The following is a 13322-nucleotide window of genomic DNA, read 5'->3' as shown; positions in this document are numbered from 1 at the left end:
GCCAGCGGTTCGATCGCAATGTCAAACAGGAAGGGTGACAGGCAACAGCCCTGCCTCGTCCCCCTGTAGAGCGAAAAATATTCCGAAATCAGACCATTTGTCCTGACTGCAGCCATAGGCGTTGAATATAGGACTTTAATCCATCTACAAAAAGTAGGTCCCATGCCGAATTTCTCCAGAACTGTGAAAAGGTAGGACCATTCGATTCTATCAAACGCCTTTTCAGCGTCAAGGCTCAGAATAACTTCCGGTTGTATTGTCGAATGGGGGGAGAATACCACATTAAACAGTCGTCTCACATTAAAAAATGACTGCCGTCCGGGAATGAAGCCCGTTTGGTCCTCATTAATAATGGTGGAAATAACAGGGTCCAACCGTAGTGCAAGAGTTTTGGTTAAAATCTTATAGTCACAGCACAAAAGACTTATTGGCCTGTATGAGCTACATTGTACAGGATCTTTATCTTTCTTTAGTAAGACTGAGATCGTGGCCTGGGTAAGCGTCTGCGGCAGATTGCCAGTAGCAAAAGATTCAGCATAAACTGACTCTAAAATAGGTGTGAGCTTCGAAGAGAATTCCTTGTAAAACTCCATGGGGAAACCGTCCGGACCTGGCGCCCTTCCAGTCTGAGATAATTTAATAGCGTTCGTTATCTCTTCAATCGACAACGGCTGTTCCAAAGGCGACTGAGCGTCCGGAGAGAGCTTGGGAAGATCCAGCGAGTCAAGAAACGAGTAGATCTCGGATGAATTACTGCCCACCTCTGATTGATATAGGGTAGAGTAGAAATATTTGAACTGGTCATTAATGACTCGGGGGTCGTGAGATATCGAATCAGCACCTATTTCAATTCCCGAAATCACGCGTTCAGCTGACCGCTGTTTGAGCTGAAGTGCAAGGAGCCTCCCCGCTTTATCTCCATGCTCATAATATACCTGCCTGGATTTAAAAATATTTCTTTCGGCTCTCCATGTCATAAGCGTGTCAAATTCAGTTTGCAACAGTAACTTCTCCTTAAAAAGATCTGGCGTAGGTGAAAGAGCGTAACGCCTATCCATATCCGCAATCTTGTCAGCCAGTTCTTTAAGTTGTTTAGAGCGCTCCTTGTCTCTGTGTGCCACATAAGAAATAACTTGGCCCCTAATATAGGCTTTCATAGACTCCCACAAGACTCCCCTCGACACATCCTGAGTGTCGTTAATTTCTAGAAAGAAGTCAATCTGATTGCTGAGAAACGTTTTAAAGCGTTCACATAAAAGTAATAGGGGGTCTAGCCGCCACGTTCGTTGGGGCGCTACATTACCTGGAAAAACCAGACCCATCTGCACAGGGCTATGATCTGACAACACTATACTGTGGTATTTGGTGCTGGAAATTAAGGGAAGTAGCTGGTTATCGACAATGAAGTAATCAATCCTGGAGTAACTATGATGTACAGGGGAAAAAAAGGAAAATTGCTTCGTAGTTGGGTTTGTTGCACGCCAAGGGTCTGATAAGCCGTAAGAACGAAGTAGGGAATTGATAGCCACTGCTGCTGACGAGAGGGTGTTGCTCGACCTTACGCTTGATCGGTCCAGCTGGGGAGAAAGGACACAATTAAAGTCTCCACCTAGAATTAGTTTATAGGAGACAAGGTCTGGGAGAGTCGAAAAAAAATTAAGAAAGAACTGTGCGTTGTCCCAGTTGGGTCCATAAATATTAGCCAGTATTAGTGGTGTGTTAAACAGCTTGCCCACTACAACAACATATCTGCCATTAGGATCTGATATCACTTCAGAGTGTTCAAATGGAACCCCCTTCCTAATTAAGATTGCTGTTCCCCTGGCTTTGTAGTTAAAACGTGAATGATATATTTGTCCAATCCACTTACAGCCTAATCTTTTTTGGGAGTTAGTATTTAAGTGTGTCTCCTGTAGAAACATCACGTCAGGTTTGAGCGATTTCAAATGACTAAATACCTTGCTTCTTTTAACCAAATTATTCAGCCCTTTGACGTTCCAGCTAATGAATGAGACAGATTTCTGTTGATTATTCACATTATCCAGAGTCATAGTGCCATAATCTATAATAGACTGGTCCTGCACGTTGGTTATATCTCAGTGTTTCAGTACCTGTATGAGTCACAACATAAACCACAGATAAACCCAAAGCAAAACTAACAAAAACAAACAGATAAACATAGACAAACCTCTCACCATCCTGGACCCCTGGGCTGGTCTTCCACAAACCTGAGACTGCCCTGAAAACACTCCTCTCTCTCCTAGGCATATAACACGTTTACACTAGCTTAAACTCTTACATGAACTCAGCAAAGACAGAACAAAGTATAACAAGACCCTTGACTCAGCATCATTATTGCCGCATGCATGTCGGCACCCATCCACTTACAGGCCGGGACGGCTCTGAACACTCACGGTTGGAAAATAATCCCACAAGAAAGGGGTAAAACCCAATAAAAATAATGACACTGGTGATAAGAAAAAGGGGATTAATTAATCAGAATACATCAAAAAGCAAAATAAAAGCACTGTTGGGGTTATGGTGTCGGGCTGGAACTAGGACCAATGAGGATACCGAAGATATTCTGAAATAAAATATTCCCCAGGCCACATGACATCCACAGAAATCCTCAACATCTTATAGCTATACCTTGTCCAATCATAAAGGGCATCCAACCGTAGCGTGGCGACGTTCACCAGTCAATGCACAGCCTGTGCAGACTACCTCAATGGTAGCACGCAGCGTGTGATACCTGTTGTGGTCCGTGAATTAACTGTCACTCTCCCTCCGTCTCCCGTGGGCGCAGATTGGTCTCGACGTAGTGCCTTGCCTTGATCGGGTCTTCGAAAGACATCTGTTCGCCAGCCTGGGTCGTGATTTTCAATGTAGCTGGATACAGGAGACCATATTTCACTCCCGTACACCGGCGAAGCAATCTTCTCACCTCGGTAAAGGCCGATCTCTTCTTTCTAACGGTGGCCGAGTAATCTGGGTAGATGTAGAAACGCTTCCCATTACGGGTAATGGGACCTGCCCCCATGGCCTTTCGAAGAACATCCACTTTCTCCTGAAAATAGTGGAACTTGACGATTATTGGTCTCGGGGCATCTCCATCCTTTGGCCTCGGCTGCAGGCTCCTATGCGCCCGATCGAGCGTCGGCGTATAGTCGAGGGCGAGCGCTTCCTTCAACAATTCAGCCACGGCTTTCTCAGGTCGAATATTTCCGAATCCCTCTTCCACTCCAATTAGTCTGCAGTTATCACGACGTTGCCGGGATTCCAAATCATCGGCCTTGTCTGCCAACCGGACGACTTGGGCAGATAGCGCATCAACTTTAGCTTCCAGTGCTACAACACGGTTAGCCTGGCCATTAGCTTCCTCCTCAAGATCATCAGTGCGGGTCGAGAGCGTGGCGTTTTCTTTCTGCATGTCTTCGATAGCCTTCGCAAACTCTGCGCGCACACTCAAGACCTCTGACCTTAAATCACCCGCCAAGTCGTCTATTTTCTTGTGTAGTTCACCTGCAGCTGCCATCACAGACGAGTCGATCTTGGCTAGCACATTCTGCTCCGTTTGCTTTATGGCCGCCATGATTGCGTCGAGATCCGGCCCTGCCCCCACCCCCGCGGCCGGATCCGCGCCAGGCAAGTCCGAGGCATCAGGCCCCGGCTTCTGCTTGAGCGATTTAGGCATGCTGAACAGCTTTAGACTACAAAATACAACTGATTCGAAAGATTAGGCACTTGTGAGACAGGTTCGCGCCGGGATGTACTAGAAGGGGAGCGGGAAAATTACGCAAATGGTCAATCTAAGCAGAGCTCGCAAAAACACGTCTTCACATGTCGCTGCTCTCTCCCCTCCCCTCCTCCCCCTCCCCCCTTTCTTTGGCACAAGGAAATACCTTGAATAAAATCCGCTGTGCATTTCCTCGGGAGGGACAACTCTTATAGCTCCTTTGTCTCTCAAGGTGGAAATTTCCTCCAGGAGAAAACTGGCAGACTCGCCCGGAGCACGAGAGTAAACGATTTCTTTGAAATGTGGTGGAGCGACACTGAATTGCAGCCTGTAGCCCTTTTCCAATGTCCTCAGCACCCATGCTGACTGAGTGCAGGTGGCCCAGCTCTTCATGTGGAGAGACAGACACTGGCCACTCCACCGAATATGGCGTTTTGGCGCCCCCTTGTGTTCGCAGCGCGAAACATACGCCATTTCGATGTCCCGTCACCTCTGTCACAGGCGAGCGAGGTGACGGGCTCATCTGCATCATCACAGCCGTGGAAACGCGAGTCTCCATGGGCTGCGTTATGGCAGACGGTGCTCCGTTTTTCAGCATGTTTGATTTTTTTCATGTGTTTTGCAACACTCGACAGCGCCCTCGGCAAACTGCCTGGATGCGCATGTCGGGGCTTTTTTAATACAGAATGCATGAGAGAAGTGCTCGTGAAACAACACTGCGAACTTTGGCTCTCTTTCCCTCTGGCGGGTCCGGTGACAGGAACGCCGGCTCGAGTTAAGCACTCTGTGTGGAACATGTCCCGTTGAACTTGCTCTGGAACAGAGCTGGGAGGCGGCAGGGTGGCCCATGAAGGGGGGAAACTGGGTTCACTCCCGCCTAGAGGAGAGGCTGTCAGGCCGGCCGCTTCTTCCTCCTCACGATCGCGGCAGCGGGGGGAGGAGGGGGGGCCGCTTGAGGTCTGGCCTGGGGAGACTGCTTCCGAGTCCATGGATTCTTAGGGGCCCCGGCAGCCTGGGGGGCTGCCTGCGTCTTAGGCACTTTGGGAATCCTGAAAGCGGGGACCGGGCGAGACGCTGCCTGCGCGAATGACTGGCGCGGCGCTGCTGGGGTGGCGTGCTGGGCCCTCCTCGGCAGGCAGAGTTTCAGAGCCTCATCATCTCTCTTTTTCTCCTCACATCTCTTCTGCATGGATGTAACAGCCGCACCGAAGAGACCGTGAGGGACGACAGGGGTGTCGAGGAGTTCCTCTTTTTCCTTGGTCATCAGGTTGGTGAGCCCGAGCCAGCGTGCTCGCTCCTGAAGAACCATGAGGCCCATGGCTCTCCCAGTAGCCTGCATGGCTACCTTGTGGAGGCGGAGGACGTGGTCAGTTATAACGCAGATTTCTTCCCACACTGTGGTATCTGTGTTAGCTGTCATGTCCTCTTCTAGCTCAGCTTGGTAAGCCATTAGCATAGAAGAGGCGTTGTGGGCTCTTACTGACAGAGCCGCTGCCTTGTAGCACTTATCTGTAAGGCTAGACTGGAAGCGGTCTGTTTTGGAGGGGAGAGATGGAGCCGATAAGGACAGAGACGTCTTTGGGTGAAGATGGCTCGCCACCAACGGCTCCACTTGTGGCATCTGGCAGAGGCCGATAGACTCCATCCCCTCACAATCCAGCAGGGAGCTCCCCACGATGGGGTGTTTCTCGCTGTAAGGTTTTGCTTTCCACGTCACCGCTATCTCATAGAGTAGCTCAGGGAAAACAGGCAACACATGCTTCCCCGTCTTTTTCGCCTTCGGCAATTTCTTACCGTCAAAACGAGACTTTACAACCTCTGTTTGTATGGCGGGCCACGGGATGTTGAGCCTAGCGGCTGCGCGCTTGCACATGTCCTGCATGTCGAGATCCAGGGGAGATGGCGGTGTCGGTTTTTTCAACCTCGCCGGTAGCCGAGGGCTTTGCAGCCCAGCTGATGCTAGCCAAGGAGGTGGAATCTTCCTCCTCGCCGTCGTCAGACAGCAGGAGCTCCGAGTCAGCAGACTCATCTCCGTCCTCGTTAGCATCTCCTCCCCAGGTGACTCCAGCATCGCGGAAAAGCACACGATCTCCGTGTGCCTCCAGCGACGGGAAAGCGGTTGCGATGGGCTGAGGGTCTGCCTCTGCCCAGCTCGGCCCTGGCGTTGCGGCCAAATCATCGGGCATCTCAGTTTCTCCTTGCGCCGCAGCAACCTCACACAGCAAAGGGTCGCCGCCCGACAGGTTAGCCAGGCGAGCTAGCCTGCGGTGGAGTAGTTTGCGTGGGAAAGCCGCGCAGTGGATACAGTCGTGTGCAGGTGTCAAGGCAGCCTGAGCGTGAGATAAACCCAGGCATGCTGCACACACGGGGTGTGTATCCCAGGCAGAAATCTTCCTGCCGCAAGGACAAAGTTTTGCAACTTCGTTGGCCGTCGTAGCCATGGTTAGCTAGAGGGTCGCGCACGTTAGCGAGACTGACACCGAGCGCGGAGAATATTGCTATTCCTCGCTAACGTGGGGTGAAAAGTGTTGCTACTTTTCTACAAGTATTGCTACCTAATGTGTAAAACCGCTAGCGTCGAAGGGTATTGCTACCTGATGGTGAAGCTAGGGGTACCTTATTTAGCAAAGTGTTGCTACTTCGCTGGGGTGAAAGTATTGCTACTTGGCACCACGCACTAGCCACAGAACAGTATTGCTACTGCTTGTATGCTAGTGGACAACTGAAAAGCTGGAACAAAAGCGCCCGGCGACCGAGTTGTTCACTCGAATCTGTGGGCAGTTTAGCTTTAGCACCCAATAGCACAGTTGTCTACAGGCTTCTGTGAGAAGCGGAGAAGAGGTTTTTGAATGACATCTGACGCTATGTCAGCCTATTATATAGGGAGGGCAGTGGCCCCTCCTGACATGGGCGTCACCTAGCCAGCCTGTAAGGGCTGCGTAATGGTATTTGAGCTTCTGATGAGGTCACGCAGGAGGCGTTCCCATAGTGAGACCACGAAACAAATGCTATGAAAGAGAACTGCTAAGGAGTTTGAGATCACGTGGGACTCGAAATGATCATGGTGATAGCGTGACTTCAGTTCATCTCGTGTAATAGTTTAATTATCGGGAGGGTTCAGTTACACTCTACAGACCAGCTTTGCATCACAGCAAGAGCTGTTTTAGCCCCTCCCACTTTAAGTCAACTTTCTTTTGATTGGCTGCCCCTCTTAAAACAGGAGTTGGGCCAGCCCTTTGGGCAGACGATCACTATGTTAGGGATATGCCCTCTGTATGACATCACACAGGGACAAGAGTAGAAAAAAACAGAGTGAACCTGAGCATTCAGCTCTCACACATTATTTGTACACGCACTGACCATTACTGAGACTCTGGCCAAGTTCAACACAAGTACAGTTCTAATTGTTAAAAAAAAACCATCTACCAAAAAAAAAAAAAAAAGGGGGGGGGGGGGGGGGGGGGGGGGGGGAGTACACGCAGTACTCTGTGACAGTGGGGAGGAAAAACATAACAGGAAGAGCCCCCAAGAGAGCCAGGCAGGGGCAGCCAGTCTGCTGGTGGGGCTCCACCAGAAGAGGATGACATAGAAAAACTGGTCCTTTTATTGTGATAAGACATAACATTTGCTGATTTTCTTTCATCACAACAAAATCTGAACAACAGCAGCGCGAAACATACGCCATTTCGGTGTCCCGTCACCTCTGTCACAGGCGAGCGAGGTGACGGGCTCATCTGCATCATCACAGCCGTGGAAACGCGAGTCTCCACGGGCTGCGTTATGGCAGACGGTGCTCGTTTTTCAGCATGTTTGATTTTTTCATGTGTTTTGCAACACTCGACAGCGCCCTCGGCAAACTGCCTGGATGCGCTGTCGGGGCTTTTTTAATACAGAATGCATGAGAGAAGTGCTCGTGAAACAACACTGCGAACTTTGGCTCTCTTTCCCTCTGGCGGGTCCGGTGACAGGAACGCCGGCCGAGTTAAGCACTCTGTGTGGAACATGTCCCGTTGAACTTGCTCTGGAACAGAGCTGGGAGGCGGCAGGGTGGCCCATGAAGGGGAGGAAACTGGGTTCACTCCCGCCTAGAGGAGAGGCTGTCAGGCCGGCCGCTTCTTCCTCCTCACGATCGCGGCAGCGGGGGGAGGAGGGGGGGCCGCTTGAGGTCTGGCCTGGGAGACTGCTTCCGAGTCCATGGATTCTTAGGGGCCCCGGCAGCCTGGGGGGCTGCCTGCGTCCTTAGGCACTTTGGGAATCCTGAAAGCGGGGACCGGGCGAGACGCTGCCTGCGCGAATGACTGGCGCGGCGCTGCTGGGGTGGCGTGCTGGGCCCTCCTCGGCAGGCAGAGTTTCAGAGCCTCATCATCTCTCTTTTTCTCCTCACATCTCTTCTGCATGGATGTAACAGCCGCACCGAAGAGACCGTGAGGGACGACAGGGGTGTCGAGGAGTTCCTCTTTTTCCTTGGTCATCAGGTTGGTGAGCCCGAGCCAGCGTGCTCGCTCCTGAAGAACCATGAGGCCCATGGCTCTCCCAGTAGCCTGCATGGCTACCTTGTGGAGGCGGAGGACGTGGTCAGTTATAACGCAGATTTCTTCCCACACTGTGGTATCTGTGTTAGCTGTCATGTCCTCTTCTAGCTCAGCTTGGTAAGCCATTAGCATAGAAGAGGCGTTGTGGGCTCTTACTGACAGAGCCGCTGCCTTGTAGCACTTATCTGTAAGGCTAGACTGGAAGCGGTCTGTTTTGGAGGGGAGAGATGGAGCCGATAAGGACAGAGACGTCTTTGGGTGAAGATGGCTCGCCACCAACGGCTCCACTTGTGGCATCTGGCGGAGGCCGATAGACTCCATCCCCTCACAATCCAGCAGGGAGCTCCCCACGATGGGGTGTTTCTCGCTGTAAGGTTTTGCTTTCCACGTCACCGCTATCTCATAGAGTAGCTCAGGGAAAACAGGCAACACATGCTTCCCCGTCTTTTTCGCCTTCGGCAATTTCTTACCGTCAAAACGAGACTTTACAACCTCTGTTTGTATGGCGGGCCACGGGATGTTGAGCCTAGCGGCTGCGCGCTTGCACATGTCCTGCATGTCGAGATCCAGGGGAGATGGCGGTGTCGGTTTTTCAACCTCGCCGGTAGCCGAGGGCTTTGCAGCCCAGCTGATGCTAGCCAAGGAGGTGGAATCTTCCTCCTCGCCGTCGTCAGACAGCAGGAGCTCCGAGTCAGCAGACTCATCTCCGTCCTCGTTAGCATCTCCTCCCCAGGTCACTCCAGCATCGCGGAAAAGCACACGATCTCCGTGTGCCTCCAGCGACGGGAAAGCGGTTGCGATGGGCTGAGGGTCTGCCTCTGCCCAGCTCGGCCCTGGCGTTGCGGCCAAATCATCGGGCATCTCAGTTTCTCCTTGCGCCGCAGCAGCCTCACACAGCAAAGGGTCGCCGCCCGACAGGTTAGCCAGGCGAGCTAGCCTGCGGTGGAGTAGTTTGCGTGGGAAAGCCGCGCAGTGGATACAGTCGTGTGCAGGTGTCAAGGCAGCCTGAGCGTGAGATAAACCCAGGCATGCTGCACACACGGGGTGTGTATCCCAGGCAGAAATCTTCCTGCCGCAAGGACAAAGTTTTGCAACTTCGTTGGCCGTCGTAGCCATGGTTAGCTAGAGGGTCGCGCACGTTAGCGAGACTGACACCGAGCGCGGAGAATATTGCTATTCCTCGCTAACGTGGGGTGAAAAGTGTTGCTACTTTTCTACAAGTATTGCTACCTAATGTGTAAAACCGCTAGCGTCGAAGGGTATTGCTACCTGATGGTGAAGCTAGGGGTACCTTTATTAGCAAAGTGTTGCTACTTCGCTGGGTGAAAGTATTGCTACTTGGCACCCGCACTAGCCACAGAACAGTATTGCTACTGCTTGTATGCTAGTGGACAACTGAAAAGCTGGGAACAAAGCGCCCGGCGACCGAGTTGTTCACTCGAATCTGTGGGCAGTTTAGCTTTAGCACCCAATAGCACAGTTGTCTACAGGCTTCTGTGAGAAGCGAGAAGAGGTTTTTGAATGACATCTGACGCTATGTCAGCCTATTATATAGGGAGGCAGTGGCCCCTCCTGACATGGGCGTCACCTAGCCAGCCTGTAAGGGCTGGCGTAATGGTATTTGAGCTTCTGATGAGGTCACGCAGGAGGCGTTCCCATAGTGAGACACGAAACAAATGCTATGAAAGAGAACTGCTAAGGAGTTTGAGATCACGTGGGACTCGAAATGATCATGGTGATAGCGTGACTTCAGTTCATCTCGTGTAATAGTTTAATTATCGGGAGGGTTCAGTTACACTCTACAGACCAGCTTTGCATCACAGCAAGAGCTGTTTTAGCCCCTCCCACTTTAAGTCAACTTTCTTTTGATTGGCTGCCCCTCTTAAAACAGGAGTTGGGCCAGCCCTTTGGGCAGACGATCACTATGTTAGGGATATGCCCTCTGTATGACATCACACAGGGACAAGAGTAGAAAAAAAACAGAGTGAACCTGAGCATTCAGCTCTCACACATTATTTGTACACGCACTGACCATTACTGAGACTCTGGCCAAGTTCAACACAAGTACAGTTCTAATTGTTAAAAAAAACCCATCTACCAAAAAAAAAAAAAGGGGGGGGGGGGGGGGGGGGCAGTACACGCAGTACTCTGTGACAGTGGGGAGGAAAAACATAACAGGAAGAGCCCCCAAGAGAGCCAGGCAGGGGCAGCCAGTCTGCTGGTGGGGCTCCACCAGAAGAGGATGACATAGAAAAACTGGTCCTTTTATTGTGATAAGACATAACATTTGCTGATTTTCTTTCATCACAACAAAATCTGAACAACATTTTCCTGTTGAAGTCTGAACGTGTTTTTGTAACCATAGAAACAATAGCAGTTTCACATGCCCGCAGGTTGAACTGAAATGATGCGTTTAGACTGCACGGTCGGCACCGCTGCCTCACAGCTCGAGGGCCGTGGGTTCAAACCTGGGAAGGGCCCCTCTGTGGGGTGACTTCCTGCAGGATTTTAATATCGAAAAAGATTTCATTTTTTAAAAAAAGGTAGTTTCATTGCTTTTTGTAACACAGAAATGTCCGAGGTGGAACTGAGCACTGATTTAGGAACGTATTTATGTGAAGATATCTGCACATGTTGCACTTTGTTGTGTTTGGTGTTGTTTTATACGAATGAATAAAGGTTAAAAAAAAGTTTAATTAAGTTTAATTGTGCCTTTCTGTAAAAACAAGGACACATTTTGTAAATAGAAACAAACTGAATCCACATCCTCTTGTTGTACCAAAATGCAGAGTGTTACTCATCACGGTGTCACACTCTGGATTGTATTTAAAATAGAAGACCTAAACTCAAACAGCCCCTTTTATAGACGCTGGACTGTTAACCTGCAGGATCCGTCCTGTAAATCATCTGCAAACAGCTTCCAGGGTTAAAAACAACAAAGGCCAACAGAGCGCTGCTGTCTGCGGGCCGCCTGCAGCGACACACACCCACCTGAATCCGCCTCTCCTCCTCCTCCCTCCTCTTCCTTTCCTCCTCTTCCTGCTTCCTCTTCAGCTCCATCTCTGCTTTCCTGCAGAGACGAAACACAAAAGCAGAGATGAGGACAGAAAAGCGGAAAGAAGGCAAAACACATTTGGAAGAAGAGTAAAACATCAGAGAAAAGGAGACAGAGGGGGACTGAAAGTGCAGCGCTTCTCTGTGTGTTCACCGTTATGTTGAGCGCTCTCAGAGGATGATGAATCACTCATAAATACTCAGATCTGAATGTAATCAGTGAAATACTTGCGGTGTGACACCAGCTGCCTCTTGTTCTGTTTGTCTCCAGAAGAACCAGACCTGCTTTCCTAGCTTTCATTCTGACGCTTTAGTAACAGGAGTAAAAACAGCTTGGAGGGGGATGAACGCAAACACAACCAACACATTTTCAGCAGCGTCGACTCGGCCCAGTAAAGACCGTCATTAACAGCTGAAACCTTTTACCAGAGGCATGATTTTCTAACAGAATTAATATTTTCCTTTAAAAGGCTTTTTGAAAAGTTTGTTGCAGGTTACTGATCTGTAAAAACATGTGGCTTTGTAGCTAATGTGCTTTTAGCCCCATATTTGGTCTCCACCAACCACTTGTTATCACCTTTAAAAAGTTTAAGTTAGCACAGCAAAGAAAGGTGCATCATTTCAAACCCTACTTTCATTTAAACTCGGTTACACGTCAAAAAGTTGCTCTGTACAAAAATCTGATTTAAAGTGGAAAAACAGACCTGTTGGCTTCTCTTCGTTTCCTGTCACACATTTTTATTAAACAAGGTTTCGATGATAAGTGCACATAAATCCTGAGAGCCAGACACAGAAGCCCCACCCACCTCCTTCTTTATGAGGGGCAGCCAATCAGAAGAAAGTTTTCTTGATAAACTGAGGAGCAAGAATGGCTCGTTTCATATAATTTTCAGTAAAAGTTAAAGGAGGATTATTCTAAACTGTGAATCATGCAAAGCTACTCCAGCAGACTCATTAAAAAACACGGAGCTGGAAATGAGCAGACTAATCCCACAAAACTAATTTCATTTTGGGTTTTTAGTTGACATAAAATGTTTGATCTTTGTGAAATGATAAAAGAGTGATGCTGGGTTACTGGACGAGACGTCAGCTCGTTAGACTTCCTGTGAGAGCTCACCTAGCTGAGGTGGCCGTAAGGCAACTGCAAACCTCTCTACTCTCCTCTCTCATTAAAAGCCAAAGAATCCCAGTGTAAGACTTTATAATTACTTAAACAAGACACACAGTCAAGCATATATTTTAAAAACCTCATTTATGAAGGTGGAATGAAGAATATTCAGAAATCTGCTGATTGATGGATTCCTCTTGTCGTCTCTCAGCTGTTTTATTTCTGTTGTGCGCTCACTGGAAAACTATCAGACCACCAAAGCTCTGACTTTTGGCCTCTTTACTACCTCCAGCTTGTCCTCGCCAGTCATGCAGGACCTGAAGGTTATTGTGCTGCTGCACACGCTGCAGGCCGCCGTAAATAGAAACGTCATCTTTGTGTGGAAAAAGATGACAGAACACGGGGCTCCAAGTCGTCGTCAAGACAGAAGTTTCTGGTTTCTCATTACCTGGCAGGCTTTAGTGTGTTCTTACAGATACTACAAGGATTAAGGCTGCATGAGATCTGCTCTCATGACCTTCAGTCTGCGACCTTCAGGTGAATCCTGGGGGTTCATAACTGGCCAGAGGAGGAGAATAAAGTGAAGGGAAGAGGGCCATAAAATTCAGGCTGTCGTCTCTAATGTCTTATATTAGCAGCTAGTGGTTTGTGACGAACACAATGGCCCCCATCAGTCCTCCTAAAAGACCTTCCATCCCGCTGCAAGCAGCAATGTGGAGGACAAACCTGTGTGAGGAATACGAATGCCACAATCTAGGCGGGAAATGAAATTTTCCGTGTAAGCGATTGCGGCGTGTGATGGATTCAAATCCTCAGCAGTCTCTTAAACATCAAAAAGACCCGAGGAAAAGGATAAAGAGTGAAAACGGAGCGCGGGAGGCGGCGCGTCGTC

General features: G+C 49.6%; 1 protein-coding gene across 6 annotated transcripts in view; it reads right to left on the bottom strand.

Annotated features, from left to right (window-relative positions):
• The window catches only part of myo6a (myosin VIa), a 158789-nt gene that overhangs the window by 38562 nt on the left and 106905 nt on the right, over positions 1-13322 (bottom strand). For all 6 annotated transcript variants that reach the window (XM_040017657.1, XM_040017658.1, XM_040017659.1 and 3 more), the window contains exon 27: positions 11260-11338. In XM_040017657.1, coding sequence (XP_039873591.1) covers positions 11260-11338 — 79 coding nt within the window. The remainder of the gene's footprint in view (positions 1-11259; positions 11339-13322) is intronic.

Source organism: Simochromis diagramma, unplaced genomic scaffold, assembly GCF_900408965.1.
Source record: "Simochromis diagramma unplaced genomic scaffold, fSimDia1.1 OVJJ01000802.1, whole genome shotgun sequence".
Taxonomy (NCBI): domain Eukaryota; kingdom Metazoa; phylum Chordata; class Actinopteri; order Cichliformes; family Cichlidae; genus Simochromis; species Simochromis diagramma.
This window is presented reverse-complemented; position numbering and strand designations above follow the sequence as displayed.